Source organism: Aphelocoma coerulescens, chromosome 1 (assembly GCF_041296385.1).
Source record: "Aphelocoma coerulescens isolate FSJ_1873_10779 chromosome 1, UR_Acoe_1.0, whole genome shotgun sequence".
NCBI lineage: Eukaryota > Metazoa > Chordata > Aves > Passeriformes > Corvidae > Aphelocoma > Aphelocoma coerulescens.
The window spans coordinates 72068710-72088933 of NC_091013.1; the positions used below are offsets into that span (position 1 = coordinate 72068710).

The following is a 20224-nucleotide window of genomic DNA, read 5'->3' on the forward strand; positions in this document are numbered from 1 at the left end:
TTCAGGAAACCAAGGCTCCTGCCCAGCTTAGCAAGGCAGAAACATGATATATCCAGAGCCAGAGGCGTCCAGAGGGATTTCCATCACATTTTGGCTGCTCAGGATGGCTTTCCGGGGGAAAGAAGAAATCTTATTTGAGGTGCAAGTCAGTGTAAGAAACAGCATTAAAATTAGTCAAAAGTAAATCTTCTTTTCTGAGATACGTATAATCCAAAAAGAGCTCTGATAGTCCCTGGGTTTCAATGCAGCTAAACAGAATGGAATTAGTTTAGATCTCTAGTGCTCTGTTTACAAAAACCTGCCAACTTTCCCATTAGGAAGGAAAAGTCCCTGTGGACAAATTACAATCATTTACCAAGGCTATTCTTTGGGAAGAAAAAAAAAAGAATTCATTTATTCAATTCAGTATGTCTTTTTCTTTCTAAACATTCCTATTTGTAATACTAGCAGGTGACCAATTTTCTGGAAAATACTGGAAGAACACAGTGACAACTTCCAGTCACAGCTATCACAACAGGGTCGAATGCCAGAAACAGCTGGGTAAGTTTACTTCTAATGATCAGACACTGTTCTAGGATTTATTTCTTATTTGAGGTTTGAGAACTAACTTCTGGCAGCAGCAAATAAGCAAATGATCACCACCTGGCACACAAAAGCAGCTGTCTAAGCTGCAGAAACTTACCTCCTGCAGAAACTTCTCGCTCATCGGACTGAAGTGATGACCTGGGGGCCTAATTCCTGACACTACTAGTCCAGAACCAAAGAGCCTTGGCTTCTGGAGGTCGGGTTTAAATTTGTCATATAGGATGCTGGCGGGCTTCGCCTCCCCTCCGCTGGACGCCTTCTGTTCCGCAGAGATGGGGACGCTGCACGCGGGGCCGTCGAAGGGCAGCCCTGCCGGCGCGAACAAAGGGTCGAGCTGCTCTAGCGAGCGAGGGTTTCTCCTAATGTATGTGATGATTTTAGGTCTCACAGGTTTGGGCCGGGGTATGGCAGGTTTCATCTCAATGCCTTCTTCCAGCTTTTCACTGCCGTCACTGTCCACACTGGCCTTATCTGTGAGGGAGCCCTTGGGGTGGACCAGGATAGGTTTTGGGATAGCACTGCTGCAAGCAGTCTTGATAGGCACTTTAGGGGATATGTTTAACAACTGTGTGCTGTCAGTGGGAGGTAGGACTGAGGAGGGTGACAGTTTGTCATCATGAAGTGCATAAAGGTCCTTTGAATTACTGTTTGATAGTGTGGGCTGACCATTAACATCCAGCGTTGCCAACGGGCGCACAGGTGTTGGGACACATAAAAAGACATCAGCCTTTGCTGGAATGTTACAGATCTCTGGTGCTTCCTCTGGAGGATGTTTCTGTACATTAGCTGTTTCTTTATTTGAAACTGAAACACTTGAGGTTTCCACATCACTGCTGGGACTGTCAGGTTGTTGGTTTGACACTGTCTCTGCACTGCGCGCTCTGTGATGATCTGAGGGATCAGAAGCAGGCACGACAGCAGCCTCAGTGCTTTCTTTGACTAGCATCAGTTTATTCTCATTAACTTTCAAGGGTTTGCTGTCAGGTGGATTAATATTAGGTATAGGAGATATTTGTTCACCAACTGTTTCAGCACAAGCTGTGTCAACTTCATGCAAATTTTTGTTTTTCCTAGGTGTCACTTTGATGCTGGATTTACCACTGCAGGTGAGTGGAAATATTGTTTCCATTTCTTCATCAGTAAAATATTCCTCACCAGCCTGGCTGGTTGCCCTGTTGTCACTGTCATTGCTTCCTCTCCCTTCCCCGCTGATGGTGATGTTATCACTTTGCAATTTATCATCAGGATGAGTTACCACCTGGCTTGGCAATGGGTCCTCTACTTTATTACAGGTGTCTTGAAAATGAGATACTTGAAATTTTGGCGTGTCAGACCCAGAGCTTTTCTGTTCCTGCACTGCTGCATTTTCAGCTCTTGGACACCCCAGGAACTCTACCAGCATAATTCTCTCTATTTTTTGTGGACACGTATTTTTATATTGTAGAGATGGTGCAGTCCTAAGTTCCAGTCTTTTACTTTTATCACCCTGACCTAATTGTGCTTCTGATTTACTAGCAATCTCATTGAGTTTAACAGCTGAATTTTGAGAATGAGAAGTTTGGAGTGTGCTTTCAATGCTAACATTTGGTACATTTTCTGGTTTACTTGTTTTCTTGTTCCCTGAGGTAGATGGTTTGGAATAAAATACAGTATTTTCCTCTGAGGTATTGTTGAGTGGACGAAACACCATCCCAAGAAAATGTTCCGTGGATGTTTTTTGTGATTTCTCTGTACTTCCTACCAAGTGGTGAGACCTGTCGATGGAGTCCAATGATGCAGAGAGCAGACGTTTACACGACACGCGGCCAACGCAGTCTTTTGCAAATGTTTCAGGCTGAGGAGAGAATTTACTTGGTCTTCCCAAAGAAAGCCTTTTTATTCTCTCCACCTCCACAGTCCTGGACATCCTTCCCTTAGAGAAGTTCTGGGTGAAGTCAACATCACCTTTGGAGACAACCTCTAGGTTGGCGTCATTTGTGCTACTTTTTAAATTGGACAGGCTTTGTCCTCGGCTAATCCTGATGTGCCTTGATACATCCTTAGCTTCGCTGGTCCTACAGTCTTTCCCCATTTCCCTGCTTGTGGTGGAGGGCAGCTTACTTTCCTGTACACTGGTGTGACAGGTCCGAGAGTCTTTGAAGGTCAGAAGTTTATTCTGCTCTGTAGGCAGATGAGTAACTTTCTCTGTTCCTCCAGAGTATATATTCCCACTCTCATCTGTCAAATCATGTTTCTTAACATCCCCGTCAGCAGTTCTAACTTTTGTTACAATTTGGTTGGCATTGGTATCCCCAACATTCACTATGCTTTCATTATTGTTTCTTATTTCACTGCGGTTGTCCTGAAGCTGGGAATAACATGACTTGTTTGGAATTAGTGGAGCACTCATTTTGAAGCTTCAGGTGACTGCTTTTTTTTTTTTTTTTGGCAGTTCTAATTAATGAGAAGGTGTTTTTCCCTATCAGGTTAACTTTTATGCATGCTTCAGTTATATATTTAAATTAGAACTGATCAATTGAAAAATTCATCATCAGAAGGCTTGAAGTCTCTTCTCAGAGTCACATTTTTCTGCTGCTCAGTTGTTTTTCTGCAGCTTCTGGACCTAGGAAGTCTTTATGACGTGCTGTAGAGAGGTTCAACAAAAGCAAAACAGTTCTGCCAAGTTCCCTCTGAATGCGAGCCAGTTAATCCAGCCAACCTATGGGGAAAAAACCCAAACACAAATAAAACAAAAAACATAAACAGACAACATTACACTCATGTCAGGAATCATGCTAACTAAATCAAAGTCAAAATCAACAGCAGTCCCAGGTATAACCCCAGGACAGAGTGTTTTCAAACACTTTAAATGCTGTTTCAATCACAGCTTTGCTCCCAGCAAAGATTCTTAGTCTAGCACAGATCTCTGACTTGAGAAGTTACACTGCAAAAACTGTCCTGATTAGAAGAGTGGTTGCTACTCTTTTTAAGACACACAGGTTTACAACTGGAAATAGGCAAAAATAGCCAGGTGAGGGGGGGATCCAGTCCCGAGGGTCTAAACATCTGTGTATTTCTTCAACAATTTTTACACCAAGAGTGGCTACTGAAGCATTTAAAGCATCACTGTATAGATTAGCCATAAATAATAAAATTCCAGGTCCATATAAGTTGTTTATGGGTTTCTCTCCTTGCCTTGTAGAAATCAATGCCATTCTTGCGCTGACACCCCATACCCTTTGACATTTCTTAGCCAGATCTATAGATTCCAAGAAAGCAAAAGCTATGGCTGGAGGCCTTGCAAAGAAAAAACCTATTTTTTCTGAGACAGATGAATGTGCGTATTTTTAAATATAGAAGATTATACACCAGTCCCAATACAGCACATTTCCTTTTGGCTCTGTCACACGTGTGGCTTTAGGAGCCCAGATTTTGTCCTCTATCACCTCCAACAAGATGAAGGTGAGATTTCTGTCTATTCCATGCCTAAATTCACTGTCCAAGATATTTCTTGTACCCTGTGTGTTCCTACCCTTCATCATAAAGAAATGTGGACACTGGAAATTGGAACATGCTCCACAGTTCCCAGAAGGAGGAATTCAAAGCACTTGTGGTACTCCCAGCTGTGCTGGGTTTCTAGCTGGGGGCTCACAGGGGCACTAACTAGGAGTGCTGATTAAGTCCAGTGCTCTGTCTACAGTATCTGGGTGCAAGTCTGGGTGTTCACTGAAAGCGTCTTCACACACAGAGTATAGACAGGCTGTGCTGGTGTGCTTCAGAGACCAGACCAAGCACTTTGGTGTAATGTTGCTAGTACAAATTTATTAACATGAGGGTCAGGAAAGACCTGTCCCCTCTCAAACACAGGGCCCTGCTCAACCTCAGTATGCTGCCAGTTGAGACTCACCCCTTAGAGCTGCTAATGCTGGCCAGAGACACGGAATTTAAGACAAGGAACAATAACACACTGCAGAAGCAGAGATTAATCTCAGGCAGTTAACATTGCTCCTGTGCTTCCTCCACAGCCAGTGAGAAGGGACAGGCACTCTGGAAAGGTGGTTCGTGCTAACACCTTCCATGATGGACTCTGTGCACTCAACATTCCAATTTCATCCCTTCTTGTGACATCCACTCTCAGATTAGGGAGAACCCACTACATTCTTACAATTAACATCCATACAATTACCCAAAGATATTTTCTTTTTTTGCAGAATATTGCCTGCTTAACTTTGTAATGTGTTCTACAGCTGCCATTACAATGACTACACAGTATAATGATTCTGTGATTGTAAATAATACAAGGCTCTGTTCTGCTGCAGAACATACTGATAGCACAGAACTCCTACTAAATTAATATAAAAAAATAATCAATCATCTATGCCAATGAATACCTTATTAATCCACTTTTCCTGTTAAGGAATACAAACTTTGGAGCTTGGTTCAGTCAACGTGTTTAACATTTACATATTGTGACAGGCCCATTTGGAAGTAAGATACACAGTTTTGTGGTACACTTGGGACCTTAGATTTGATCATTCTTCTGTAAATAGCTGCTATTTAAGAACCTTTGGCTTGGATTTTCTGCAGGATAGTTTATTTTAAATGGCACTGTCCAGGCTCCACTTCACTATGCTCTTTGGAGTCAGGGAGATGAAAAGACTCAGCTGTGTCTGGGTTCTGCTGGCTCTTCCTCTATTTTTCATTACTCACCTCTCTTGACTGATGTTGGCTGACATACACTCATCTGAAGTCACTCCCTGCTGTGCAGAAATGCTCTGAGATGAGAGGGATATGAACCTCCTAACTCTTCAGATGCCCTCCTCAGCACAGGAGAAGCGAGTAAGAGGAGACTCAAGCCCAGCAAAGACAACACTACATCACTTAGCAGAATATCACTGGGGACTCTGGACAAGAAACATGCCTGCAATCTTAAAGACTGGACTTGGTATATGTAAGGATTTATATGGATAGAATTTTCTTGATACCATATAATGTAAAAATATCCCTTCTGAATCACTGAGAGTAGAAAATGAAGTCATATTTCTCCATGTCACAGCATCTTGGCAGGATGCAATAACTTTATTTGTGGGAAAAAAAAAATCTTTACAAAGTGATGTGAACATGCTAGACAGTAGAACAAAATTATATCCACCAGACTATGGTTAGCTATGAATCCCACAGGGAGAAGAAAAGTTCAAGGAGCCAGAAACAGAATTAAATACTTCTGTTTGACTCCAGCAGTATCACTTTCCTTCTAAGATGTCTATCTCTTATGAGACTCTATTTTAAACCTGAGCCCATTTAATGATGATCTAGGAAAGAAGCCTACAAGAATTTCTTCCCATCTGATATTGCAGTTCCTCCACTACATTCCAAGTTACATTTGGCCAGCAGGTCTCACCCTAACCTCTGGAGACATCAGAAAGAAGGGGAAGCTGAGGTGGATGATTTTTGCCCCAGGACCTGCAGCAGGGACTGCATCAGCAGAGCTCAATTTTATAAAATAAAACTAGCCAGAAAAAGAAAGCAGCAGCCTGCTTCTGAATAGTAACAGCAGTGCTTTTTTTGGTTAAACAAGCAGTGTAGAAATCTTGTTATCCTCAACAGGCATCAAAAAAAGAAAAATGGTGAAGAATTCCACACTATTGGTTGTTCTATTTTCAATTTGCCACAAAAATAGAACAGCAATAATTATGAGATATGCAAAGGAATTATCAAAACACATGGACAAATAAAAATGGATATAAAGAAATAAAACCTGAAATATGTTGAGTATTTTGCTTCTTCTATAAACATTTCCTAATGCAGGTTGTTACAGCTGCTTACCCATCCCAGTACTGAAAGTCTAAAACCAGAATATTTACAGCCAGATCCACTAAAAACATCTGGGTGTTCTGGAAACACTGTGCATGGCTTAGGCTGATTGCTCTTTCAGCACAGTGTGTATGAGAAGCACCTGAACACTTCATTAACCATCTGCCACTGAACTGATGCCTCTTGTTACTATCATTAAAAAAACCCAGAACAAAACAAAACAAAACAATGGGTTTGTAAATTGCTGGGGCAGAGCCATGGGCCAGCATCCCCCATCGGCCACCCCCTGCTGCAAGGTAAACACTCTCAACCCAACAGGTTGTGCTGCCCAAGAAATAGGGTTACATAGGCAGGTTGTTCACCTGGAGAAAAAAGGCAGACCTCATTGCAGCCTTTCAGTACTTAAAGGGAGCTTATAAAAAGGAGGGAGAATGACTTCTTACATGAGCAGAAAGACATAGAACAAGGGGAAATGGTTTTAAGCTAAAAGAAGAGAGATTTAGACCAGATATTAGGAAGAAATTTTTTACTGTGAGAGTGGTGAGGTAGTGGAACAGGCTGCCCAGAGAAGCTGTGGATGCTTCATCCCTGGAAGTGTGCAAGGCCAGGTTGGACAGGCTTTGAACAACCTGGTTTAGTGGAAAGTGTTCCTGTCCATGGCAGGGGATTGGAACTAGAAAACCTTTAGGGCCCCCTTCAACCCAAACCACTCCACGATTCTGTGGTACATGTGGGGTACCTGTGCACCAGCCCACCTGGCAATGACTCAGAGAGGAGTCAGGAGGTGTGATGGGGTGTTTGTCCTCAGAAGGCAGCTACAACTGCTCGATCACACTCAGTTCAAAGCACAAAGTGAGAAGCCTCCAGCCATTTTCCTCAGAGGCTATCATGATCAAGAGCTCCAAGCTCTTAAACTGCTGGAGCATCCTGAACAAGGGCTGAGCACAAACTCCAGCTCTGCTGCCCTCTGCACAAGCAGAGCACATCCAAAGGATGAGAGTCTTGGATGCATTACAACACCTACAGATAAACTCCTGCAGAAAAAGACCCTCAGGAAGAAATCTTGGCCCATGAGAAAGACACTCCTGTTGTCTGATCAGTGCAGCGATGCAGGAAGACGGGTGAAAGCAGATGAAGGATATATTTGTATGAGGTGGGAAACAGATGCTCTTTTTACAGTTACTACAGAAAACTGGCATGAACAGACACCTCCTGATAGGCAGTCGTCCCAAGAAATGCCACTGGGGAGAACTGGCAAAGCAGGCAGAGCCTCACTGAGGCCTTTTCTGGGAGACAAGATACCACCGCATCCAATGCCAGGGCTGCACGCTGCCAAGAGCTGAGCCCACAGATGAAACAAATACAGTGCTGGATGGAAAGGAGGTGGGAATATCTCCTTGGGAAGCCCAAATCTTCATGAAGAGCTATTTCTAATGATGACAGAAGCTGACAGCTGATACTAGGATATTAAAAATAAAGCCAATAAACCTTTTGGAGTGGATAACGTACAATTGGAATTAATTAAAAGTGGTGGAAAAGTGCTCACCCAGGCATGTGATAATTTTGTTAATGTGATTTGGAAGGGTGAGAACTAAGATTTGGATACAGTCCCCAACAGCTTCTATTCATAACGAAGCAGACACAGCTGTTTGGAGAAATTACAGCATAACCTCGTCTTTGGCAGATCCTATGGAAATGTCGCTGTCTGTCATGAAGAGGACAGTACTTCAGAGAGACAACTTTCTGCCTGACAAGCAATTAGGACATAGGCAGAGAAGATATGATAGAGCAAATATTAAATTTTTACACACTGAAAAGTGGCAGGAAGGCAGTCCTGATTCAAAAGTAAAACTGAAATTATTTGAAGACATTAAAAGCTTTTGTAGAGTGTGGCTCTGTAGCATTTCCAGAATTTCAGTGTTTTAGTGGTTTTAATGTCTCTATAGTCGATAAATCTATTTCATTATTTACATGATTACCTATTTTATACCTTTATAAGTGTAATTATGAAAACTGAGGATAGAACAGCTTATGGTTTCATAGGCCAAGGCAATTTTTTCTGTTATATTTTAATTTTTATTCAATAATAAAACAAATTTTATTTTTATCCAAATCATTAATGAATTTATGCCTGTTTATCAAGTTGATTTTATAATAATTATTATGAACAAAACAGACTTTAAACATTTGCCATATTTAGCTTCAAAATTTTCTAAATCAAACATTTTCATTTTCAATTCCAAATAATAATTCAAGATCAAATTTACTTCTTGACAAGGTTTTTAAATGGCAAATCAGGTGACACAGAAAGGTTACTTCTTCTACCCAAATTAGTGTTTTTATTTTCCTAAGTAATGGGGTGAGAACAAGTCCAGTGGAGAACTCTTTAGTTCTTGCTTTCACTAGATTTAGGATGAGATGTTTCTTTTTGGCTCTCTTCACCGGATTTCCAGAGGAATTTTTGGGTTAAGCCTGCAATAATGCTATATCCTTACACAACACACCTGAGAGATCCCTTGGAAGCAGTACAACTTCCAGTTTGCTGGGAATCACCACCACAGGCCACACTCCTGAAAGCACAGCCAAAGGTAAAGGTGCTAAAGCAAGGCTGTCCCCTGATCTTCCCAAGGGAGGGGAGGTGGCAGCACCTGAAACAACAGGACTGAAAAATAAGCTGCCAGCATGAGACCCCAGCCCTGGAAATCACTGTAGCAGCTGGCAGTATCATGATGTGTAACTGGCTTGCAAGTGCAACTTCCCTTTCTGAATAAACTGAAAAAAACCCCTGAAAAAGATGCTCCGTGTTAGCAGTGTTTCTATATATCCTGAACTGCCCATGTACGGCAACTGGAAGACATCAACAGAGCGGGCAGAGCAAAGGGAATGCACTGCTTTTCCTGGGCTGAACACCCCTCTTCAGCACTGGAGTGTTTCATCTCACAAGCCCTTCTGAGGATGGGAAACAACCATGACCACGGGCTGTTAGCTAAAGAAACCTGTGTCTGCATGGTCTCCCTGGGGAACAGACCCACAGTTTTTCCTGCCATGGCAGTAGCAGTGGCAATGCAAGAGCAGAAATCTTTGTACAGCTTCGTAATTTATCTCCAGTTACACTGTGGGGATCGATATGTCTTGAATGCAAACACATCAAAAAGCTTCCCAAATAATGTATATAATTTTCTTTTCATAAGAAGCTTGTAAATGTATGAGTTCAGTGTGGTTTTTTTGTCAAAACTGCATTTTGTAATGTAATACCCTAATAATTTATTACCTGTGAGGGCTGAATTCCCAAAGTACATTATATAGAAAATATCCTGCTGACTGCTATTTCAAAGGAGTACAAGATTTGGGATTAAAGATTCTCATTATCAAAACTGACAGATTATTTTAATTATTAATATCAATCAAGTCTCTACCAGGCATAAGCCTGAATAGTTGTTTTTCAAGACTTCTTTACTTTTACATTTCTACTTGCTTTCAAATATTCACTGTTGGATAAGACAACATACTCTGATATAAGCAATCCCATTAATTAGTTATTCCCCAAAAGGCAGAAGTCTCTGATTGTCTTAGCAATGGCAACCAGGAGGCTGACTGATAATCATAGCAACTAACCTTTGAACAAATGTCTGGTTTTATTTAAATTCCAGATTAGCACGCCTGGCTAAAGGTATAGGAACAGCTCATACTTTCTGGGGCACAATGTTGTTCAATTTGAGGACTTGAAAGCAAAACAAACAGCAGAACCTCAGGGAAAGCCGTTGTGAAGAAAGATGGTATTAGATAAGGGCATCCTGGCTATTTAAGTAGTAAGAGCTGGTAAATCGAGCAAGGCGGGACCTCAGCCCAAGCCATGTATATCTTTATTGCCACAGCCATGAGCAAAACACAGGCAGTACAAGAAAAGCTCGAATCAAAAGCCCAAAGGAGAGAAAATTATCACTTATCACCCCAAGGCATCAGAGAGCAAAAGAAATGGCAAGAAAAGAAAGCAGTAAAGAAGTTTTCTTGGAGAATAACAATAGTAAGACAAAAACTGATTCCTCCCAAACAAGTGCAAACAAATGGAAGAAAAATTATGTATCAAATCAAGCCTGTGCTGCCACAGCGCAGCCCATCTGTTACACATTGAGAGATTACCCTGGTGTCGACCCCAAACACAAGGCATGGGGACAGCCCTCTGCACTTTTTCTTTTGCCCAGATGCCAGCACGGGCACCACATGCCCTGCTGCACCACTGAGCACTCCTGGGCACAGTGCCACTGATGTAAACAGGAGATGGCAGGGAAGGTGTGAGTGGCACCATCAGCTCCTACTGTTCTCTTTCAGAAGGGAGCAAGCAGCAAAGGGATTCTGCCCATCCTTTCTGAGCGCCTTCACCTCACAGAGCCCAGCCAGCAACTTACAATGACAATGTCCCTCTCTATCCAAAAACATGAACCACAGTTCATCATAAAATCTGCAACAGCTGGACGATGGATGCGTGGGGCCCCAAAACACTGCTTAATTTATTTCTGTGCAGCACAAAGTCTTGACGCAGAAAGGGGATTGTGAAATGTTTCCAAAATGATCATTGTTTTTTTTGCTAAGACTGCTAAATCTTTCCTGGCTTCCAAAAAACATCTGGGAGACAGAAATAAATAGATTTAGTTATAACACTCAAACATGGAAAAAAGTTCATAAATTTGCTTCCTATTGAGCAAAAAACCCAGAAACTCAGAAGCTTTGTCTACTCCAGCAAATTTACCCACTGCTGATAAAGCAGTTACAGCTGGTGCTGAACTCAGTTTAACTTCCAAGTGTAGCCAAGGGTAAGCTGTCTTTCCACATAATTTTTTGAATTCTACTGAATTCAACGGCAGGTAAATGTGTCAGTTCTTAACTGAATACCTAAATATTAATTTAGAACCCTAAGTTTAGATTGCTAGGTTTGCACATTTCAGTTTGCACCACGACCAGTTCTGTAATGCTGTCAAATTTCAGAAACACTACTGCAGTCAAACTTTCTAAACATTACTGCAATCCATCAGTAACAACTGAAACAAATGTGAAGCATTATCAGCAATTCTGCTCATTTGATTTAACCTCAGTAAAAAACATCTTCCATAATTTGATCTGTATTTCTAAAATGCCACTGCATTTCCAAAATGTAGATCAAACATTGGAGATTTGGAAATCTACATTTTCAAAATGTAGAACAAATTATGGCTTGCGACTACAGACCTAAGGGAGGAAAAAACACTGTTAATTTGTTTAAAAAGCAGTGTCAGGATGAAAACTGGGTTAAAATCCAGACTGGGCTCTGGACTAGAGGAGTCTGGTTACAAAAGTTACTACGACCAACTGAAGGGCATAAATCTTGGTGTGGTTTTAGCCACACTTTTACTTTCCTATCAGGCTCAGTGAAGTACATGAAGTAGGCTTCCAGGTGTAAATCCAACTATTAGTAAGGTAGAAAGAACATAAACAATTATTCCACTCAGGCCACTCTGACTGAGAAGCGGGAACTTCGGATACCACGCTGCCCACCTGCACCACAGGTGTCTGTGGAGACACAGGGCTCAGCAAGGGAGAGCTGGCAAGGGAGTTCTCACTTAAGAGCACAGAAGACAGAATGCAATTCAGAAAGGTGAAGCACAACTAATGCATTACCTGCCTGCTGCCATTGATCCTGAAAGTGTACTACAAGTACTCCACAGCCAACACTTACATTTGTTCCACTTTAAAAAATTTGTGTATGTTGCTCAAAAACACTTGGAACAACTTGTCTGTCAAAAGATTGCATCCCCATTTTCATAAACAAACAGAAATTTGATTCAGCTACAGCACTGTATCACCATGCATTCCTTACATGTGTAAATAAAATCAGAAAGAGTCGTGAACTTAGGGACTATTCTCCCTATTGTGTTTTTCAACATCAAATTTAAATACAATAAAATGACAGGATTTAATAGCTTTTTGCTTATGTTTATTTTTTTAATGCTGTTAATTAGCACCCACAGTTGTGCCTTAGGCACATCCTGCACCTATCAGATACAGATCAGCTGAAAACTAGCAACCTCCTCAGCCCAAAGAGAAAGGAATGTTTTGAGTTCAGTGTTTCAAGTTGTGGTAGTCCCACTCTCCACTTACCCCAACCACACAATTGTTTTCCCTTCCTCCTTCTGAAGCTGGGAAGAGGTTCAGGCTTTGAAGCATGTGCCAAAGAGCTGGGCTTTCAAGGCAAAACACTGAAATGAAGTAAAAGAAAAAAAAGGGAGCATCTGCAAATCCCCTTCCTTCTTCCTCCAGTTTGACTGCATCTACAAACTGAAGGAAGAAGGATGTAGTCTCCTAAGGAACTTCTCAAGACTTTCCAGCTTTGCTGGTGGAGCTGGTTGGGGGATGAGTGCTGGTGGAGGACAAGCTGAATGTGAGTCAGCAGCGTGTCCTTGCAGCAGCAGAGGTTAACCATGTACTGGGCTGCTTTAGCCAGAGAGTGGCCAGCAGGTCAAGGAAGTGACCCTTCCCTCTGCTGCTTGGCGTGCATGAGGCATCTGGAGCACCGTGTCCAAGTGTGGGGCCTCAGGCTGCTGATACTGCAGAGGATCCAGAGAAAGGCCACCAAGAGAGTTACAGATCTGGGGCACAAAAAGTATGAATATAGGCCAAGGAGTCAGGGTTGTGTTAGCCTGAAAGACTAGAGCACAGGGGTGACCTAACAGGTGTTCTCAACTACCTAAAAAGGGGAATAATAGAAGAGATGGAGCAGACTCACCTCCTAGGTGTCCAGGCAAAGGAAAAGAGGCAAAAAGAAAATCAAGCTGCAATAAGGAACATAAGAGGAATGTAGGAATGTAAGAGGGGAAAATATGTCATAATGACAGAGGTGAGGCACTGGTACAGATCACCCAGAGGGGTTATACAGTCTTCATCCTTGGAGAACTCGAAAGGGTTCTGAGCAACCTGACCTAAAATTGGTCCAGTTGTGAGCATGGCTTGGAGTAGGTGAAGTCAGACAGATGTCTTTTTTTTTTAATCCATTTTGTCCATGATTCTAACAGCAGCAACTTCAAAGGGAGAGAAATTCCTTTGGCAAGGACACACTGCTGGAAATCCCTCTCAACAAGACATGGTGTAGCCAAAAATTATTATTTTTATCTGCAACAAAGTGAATTTTGCCCAAAAAGAGTACCTAGAAAATGTAGCAGTCATTATTTGCTCAGCACTCCAGAAATGGAGAAGAATCACTTGTAGTGTAAAGCTACTTTGCAGTTAAAATCCCTGGTTTTGGTTTAGAAGAAGCAATAATGCTGTGGAGCCACCAAGGATGTGGCAGAGACAGGGTACCTAACATTTACCAGTGAGCTACAGTAGCTCAGGTAAAACTGGCAGGCACAAGTCCTCAGCAAACAGGAGAATACAAGCCTTCTTCATGCCACAATATTTATTTTTAAATCAATGAGTTTTAGGCTGCCTCTTTCTCTCCTGGCCAAGGCCATAGTGTTAGATGATTAGATGACATAAAGTAAGGAGAAAAAATGAATGTGACCCCTATAGGAATCTACTTAGTGCAGGTAAATCAGTGCTACTCTGTTAGTGAGCGCATTTGCTAAAACTCAGAAGATCATTCAAAACACAAGTTTTATATATCTAAACACTAAACTATCAATTGTAAAAGCACTTAGCAATGTCTAGCTGTCCCAGGATTCTGTTAACTCCTGTGGGGAAAAAACTGAAGGTAAAAATGGCTCCTTACTCTAAATACCCTCTCTGCTGAACGTGGTATGTGAGTGCTACACTGAGATCCTTTTTCACTCAAAAGTGTCAGAGACACAGGACAAGAAATTCCCTCTGTTTGACATCTGTGACATTTTTGTCAGTGAATTACTACTGCCAGAAAATGATGGTGCCTATTTCCCTCATTATGTTAAATTAATCATTCTCCCAGTGACATACAGACAAGAATAGACTCAGTTGCTCAAATTCACCTTTGTGGAGCATGTGAAAGTTTTAGACTACTCGCTGGCATGATGGTGTGAGAGAGAGAAAAGCCTTGACTCTGTGCAAGTGCTGTTCAGCAATAAAGAAAACATCTCTGAATTATGAACGCTGTTTCCAGCACAAATCTGAAACACAGGCCCATATTAGCTGCGGTAAAGAAAAATAACTCTATTCAAGCCAAAAGCAGCACACAAAATTATGTTAAAACTTCTTTAATTCTACCTGAATCAGCAACATATTCCTTCAATTAAACCCTACATTCTATTAGAGCAACAAATTCCAAGTTACAAGGGTAATTACACACATTACTGAAACAGAAGTCTCTCCTATCAGGAAAATATGCAGAAAATCAAAAAGAACTGAAGAAATAAGGCAGACCATTTCAATCTGTAAGAAGGAGAAAAAATTACAACCGACTCTACCACTTGCAAAAGGTGTTTCTTAATCTGAATAAACATGTAAAGATGACTAATGACTAATACTGCAAGAATGCATAGCTGGACATGGCCAAGCTTTGGTCTAACCTGCAGCAGGGCAGTCATCCCACCTGCCCTTATCCCCTTCACTTGTATCGATGCCATTAAAACTACAGGACTGATCTTCAGAACAGAGAACTTTCCTATGATGCCAATACAGCATGATCTGCTTTCAGGAAGTCTGTGGGACTGTGCCTTTCATTTTCCCAAAGTAAAGAAGTCTCAATGAATCAAAGTTGCAATTTTTTTTCTTCCTTAGTTGCTTCAGCAACTAGAAAAAAAATTCTAAATAAAGTGTCTATTGTTAGTTGGCTTCCTTCAACCTCATAATCCACAGTGCACCAGTAGCCAAGAAGTCAGTGATATCCACTTATTGTGTCCTTAATTGGAAAGATACTGTAGATGTTTGGAAGGAGTTATAAAAGAAGACAGCAGTGGAAAACAGCAGACATCAATTTACCTACGTGCTCTCAAAGAACTACAGAAGAAATGTATATGGATTAACTACTGTATTTTCAAATTCATTCTGAGTACTTTTAATACTTAAATAAAGATGTTTGGAGTGTTAGGCAGATCACAATACAATTCTCAGAAGTAGAAATGTTACACTAATGGGGAAACTAAAGATTGCTTTTCCTTGAAACTGGAGAGATCTGCACCTCATGTACAGCTCTGAGCATGTCAATGTTTCAGTAAGAAACTGGAGGTCATCAGGAAAAATGCAAGATAAATGCTTAATAGTATAGCAGTATGCCATAATTAACCTCTGCATACCAGTAAGGTAGTTCATCACTGTACTTAAATTTCATAAGAGACATGGAACTATCATTAGATGTTTTTAAGAACATTTTAGACAAATCTTAGAAATTATGCGATTCTAGATTATCTTGCCTTGAAGAAGAGGAATGAATAATGTGACCCCCTCCCAGTCTTATTCTGTAACTTATCTGTGAAACTTTGGGAAAAAGCAATAAAAGAAACTAATATATGCAACATGGATAAATAATGACTATGGGAACTATAAACTCCTGTCCAGCAAATGCTTCAATACATGCTGAACTTTATTATCTTAAGTCACCTCACAGATGTCAAGGGGATGACTCAGAGCAGTAAAATTATGGACACGCCAAAATGTTTGCACTGTGAGTAAAATAACTCTCACTTCTGTACAGCATGAGGAAAGACGACTGTTCGCACTTCTATGCTGCCTGTATAAGAGCTTCCAAATAAAAATAATTAATGTCTGGAAACGTCTGGCTAGAGAAGAGCTCTGGTAGTTTGTACAAGAAACAGTTGTAGGATCCTGGACAGAGAAAAAGTGATGGGGCAATGAATCAGTAAGTTTGTAATGCGTTCGTACATTTGCTTGGAGGGTATGGAGATGGAATAAGAATGATCTAGTGTCAGAAGCTCCCACTTTTGAAGTCAGGATGTCTTGACACCAAATGTTTTAGGATACTGGCACATTCAACCATGATCTATAAAGAGACCTTAATGTTGTCAGTCTCAAAGTGAAGTAAGGTGTTTTTGTTCAGTATTACAGGATACATTCATATCGCTAACAAGTAGATGAGTCAATGATGATTTGGGGATATAAATCCAATCATAAACCAGTTTTGTGGGAGAGTATTTCTCAGGATGGGATCTCTGATAGTTGTTATGGCTCTGGCCAAAGCACAGATAGTAGGCACGATCCCTAGACAGAGTGCTAGGGATCTTCTTGGAATGCTTACACAAAAGGAGTGATAAAGGCTGTTAAGTCACACCCGGTTTGTCTTTACTGGACTAATATGTGTTATGTCAGGTAAACACTTTAATAACTTTGATGTAATTGCTTAGAGGGCTGGATCTGAAAAAGAAATAGCAGTTAAGATGGTCTGTCTAACATACTCCTAAAGTAACACTATTAGTGGTAACAGAAAGAAAATGAGAAAAGGAAAATTGAAGTGAAATGAACATTTCTCCTGCTGTGACTCCATTCTGCACCATGAGCTTTACTAGGGGCATTTTTTACTGCCTTGGATGGTGCAGGACCAAGCTTATTGCTATAGTCATTAAAAACTGATTAAAAGAGAGCACTGAAAAATAAACATCATTAAATTATTGCCCTCATGCTACAGAATGGATTATATATGGAGCTTGTTCATTTAGTCTCATTGTTTACTTACAGTAACTTACACGAGGCAATAAGGGAATATAAATATCCAAAAGCACAATGGAGGAATGAAAATATCCCCTTGCCAGGAGTAGCACTAAAGAAGCACGGTGCCTCTTGGGTATTCCACCCTTCTGAAAGTGAATTAACTTTCAAGAAAGTTTCCACTGGTTAACTGACAATGATGGCAGTAAATACAATGCAGAAAACTGCAAGAGCGCCTTTTGAGTAACTCTGTGGTTTGTCTTCTTTTATTTAGCAAAGTGTCTAAATACCCCTGCGGCATTATATTAAATATCTCACAAAAGACTCAGTCAGCTAATGTACCATTGCTGGGCTTGAAAAAACGTAAGGAAGACCTATTTATAAATAGCTTCTCTGTGTTCAGTGTTTTGGGTTTTTATTCTTTCAAGGAAGGAAGGCTGTTGCCAAAAACTACATGCCAGTTATCATTTGGCAAACTTTCTGTAGCGTTATCTGATCTGCAGAGACATGAAATCTGTACTGCAAATACATATTCAACAACTTATTAGAAGGTGGAATTTGTGGCCTATTACAGAAATACATATACAGTTGATAAGACATAATAGAACAGCTGTTGTGGAGATATTTCCCCACAATTCACTCAATGCAACCAACATATATGCAGCTGATATCTTATTGAAAAATCTTGGAAAGCCTGCTGACAGAAGTGAGAGCACACAAACATTAGCTATGCTGCCATTCTCATATACCTTTGTCCCTCTTTGCCTTTTTTGCACTCAAAAGCTGCATCTTACACTAAATGTAGGCTGCATTTTGAAAAGGGACTGCTTATGTAGGAACTTTAGCATCTGAATCACCATACACCAGGTAATTTTAGAAGTAGAGAACAGCCATGTGAAAGGTTTTCTTCCCTTGTTTGCACATAAAGTTAAGTTTAAATAACTAAAATACATTTTCAAGAATGACACACAAGATGGTAAATTTCAGCCTAGACTTAGATTTTTTTAATGAATGAAAGAAACCATTTACAGAAGAGTTTTTTTTAAGACAGAAAGTTTCTTTGAAAAACAAACAGTGATAGACTCTTCACTGTACAACAGCAGTGGGAATTGCCATAATGCAAAAGCAGGATGTTACAAGATGTGGGGACACTTCTGCAGATCTTAAATCCATGCAAAACCTATCCAAGACCTTAATTACTTCCTCTGTAATACATGTATACCTAATCATGTTTCAACTTTCATCTTCTCTCCTTCCTCTCCCACAGTCTTGACATCTAATGTTCTGTTCAAAGTACAAGCATGCACAAAATTCTTTTATCTTATCCTTGGGGAAAGTACAAAGCATCAACCAGAGGTAACAAAGTCTCTGCAATATCTATCCTCTTTATTAACCAAAAAGTGCCAGCCAGTTTCATATGTTGAGTGAGTAGGCAAAAAATCTAGTGGTGTGAGTGCATAAGGATGGTGTCCTGATCCAATTTCTGCTACATGATATGAAGTCTGTGCCCCTATCATAGACATGAAAGCAAAGACATAAAATTGCAGTGGCAGCAACTGAAATGCAATAAAATTTTTCTGCACTTTGGTCTTACTGCACATACTTACATTTTTAGGGTGTTCTTTAAAGTTACATGATTTAGCAAGGACTTTTTCTGCTAAAACACAAGGCTCGCAAAAACAATGACAAGCCACAAGAAACAGATTTCAGAATTGACAGGTTACATGTGTTAGGGCATTATTGATTTTGATTCTCTGAATTGATTTTTAGGATGAAGAGAATATTAGATCACAGAGACCACAGTATTTGATCATACTGCTGAATCTCGGGTATTCAAAGGCATTGTGTATTGACACCAAGAATGTGGTTAAATTAAAGGATTTCAGTCCCTGAGAAACCAGGCACAGACAAGCAAGATGAAGGTATAAGAAGGCCTGAGATCCATGCACAGCAGGGAGCTTACATGCTGCCTGCACTGACAATGGTCCAGGCCAGCAAGGATGCCCCCAGACACAGTGAAAGAATTATTAATTCTCTTGTCTTTGCTAATTTCATTCCAGTCTAAAATCTGTTCAGGATTTGGAAGCTGAGCATCTTAACCAAGGCTCATCATCCAAGTAATTAAGAAATGATTGTTTGTACCTCTTATCTCTGTTACTCAGAGACATCTCCACCAGTGTTTCATCTCCAGTTGTTTAGAGAATGCAAAAAACCCCACAAGCTAAAGTGAGCCCGCATTACTCCCTCCTCATCCCCCATCAAATATAAATAAATCCAGGAAACATTTGGTAAATTGCATGTTAGAAAAAAAATACCACCAGATTAATGAAGGCCACTAGCAGAAGTCCTATCTCATAATTGTATCAAGAGATTTTAAATTCTAAGCTCTTACTCACATACTTGTATATTGCTACTTAGGAACGGCTCAACATCTCAGTGTTCAGAGAACACTTGGAAATTACCTAATTCTATCTTGCTCTTACTTTAAATATTGTAGTGAGGATGGTGGTAGAAGCCACATGTGAGCAGCCTTGACTTAAACCCAGCAGCTAAAGCCCTGGGTAAGACAGGACTCACATGAAGTTCAAATTTGCCTTTTTCAAACCCTGTGTACTGAAGAGAATTTAATGAGTAGTTCAGTAAGGATCTGCAGACAAAAATGCACCCAAATCAAGCACCACAATAATTTCCAGATGAATTCATACAGAGTGAAATTTCTTAAGAGGACCTTTGGGAATAAAATATCCACATTTAGTAACAAGATTAATTGTTAGATATAAACTGTCCTGGCTTTAGCTGAAAGACTACAATGTGGGAAGCATATGTGATTTCTTCTGCAGAACAGCTCTTATCACCAAAAAGAGTATCTTTGCATCAGGTTTTGCATATAAAAAGAAATTATCAATGGAAATCAACCTGTGTGAACTCTGTTACCTTGTTTACACAGAATGTTCCCTTTAATTTTTTTTATAATGAATAGTATTTCAAATGTATCATGTCAGATGAAGATACAATTACACCTTTCAGTTGCAATTAGTGCTATTTGTGCAAGCCCATTTGGTTTAGCTCTATTCTTGTGTAACCTTCATTGGCAAGAATTTTTCCAAACAACAAAAATGTCCCTTCGATACCTAACTTTTTTCATAAAATACAATCATTTATGTTCTTATAGCACAGCTCCCTTGGTGAAATGACATACTTACAATCACAAAGGATATTAAGCCTTTAACAGAAAAAAAAAAAAGGA

General features: G+C 40.4%; 1 protein-coding gene across 2 annotated transcripts in view; it reads right to left on the reverse strand.

Annotated features, from left to right (window-relative positions):
* The window catches only part of MTUS2 (microtubule associated scaffold protein 2), a 276732-nt gene that overhangs the window by 170310 nt on the left and 86198 nt on the right, over positions 1 to 20224 (reverse strand). For both annotated transcript variants that reach the window (XM_069012620.1, XM_069012610.1), the window contains one exon: positions 683 to 3283. In XM_069012620.1, coding sequence (XP_068868721.1) covers positions 683 to 2974 — 2292 coding nt within the window. In that variant the 5' untranslated portion in view covers positions 2975 to 3283. The remainder of the gene's footprint in view (positions 1 to 682; positions 3284 to 20224) is intronic.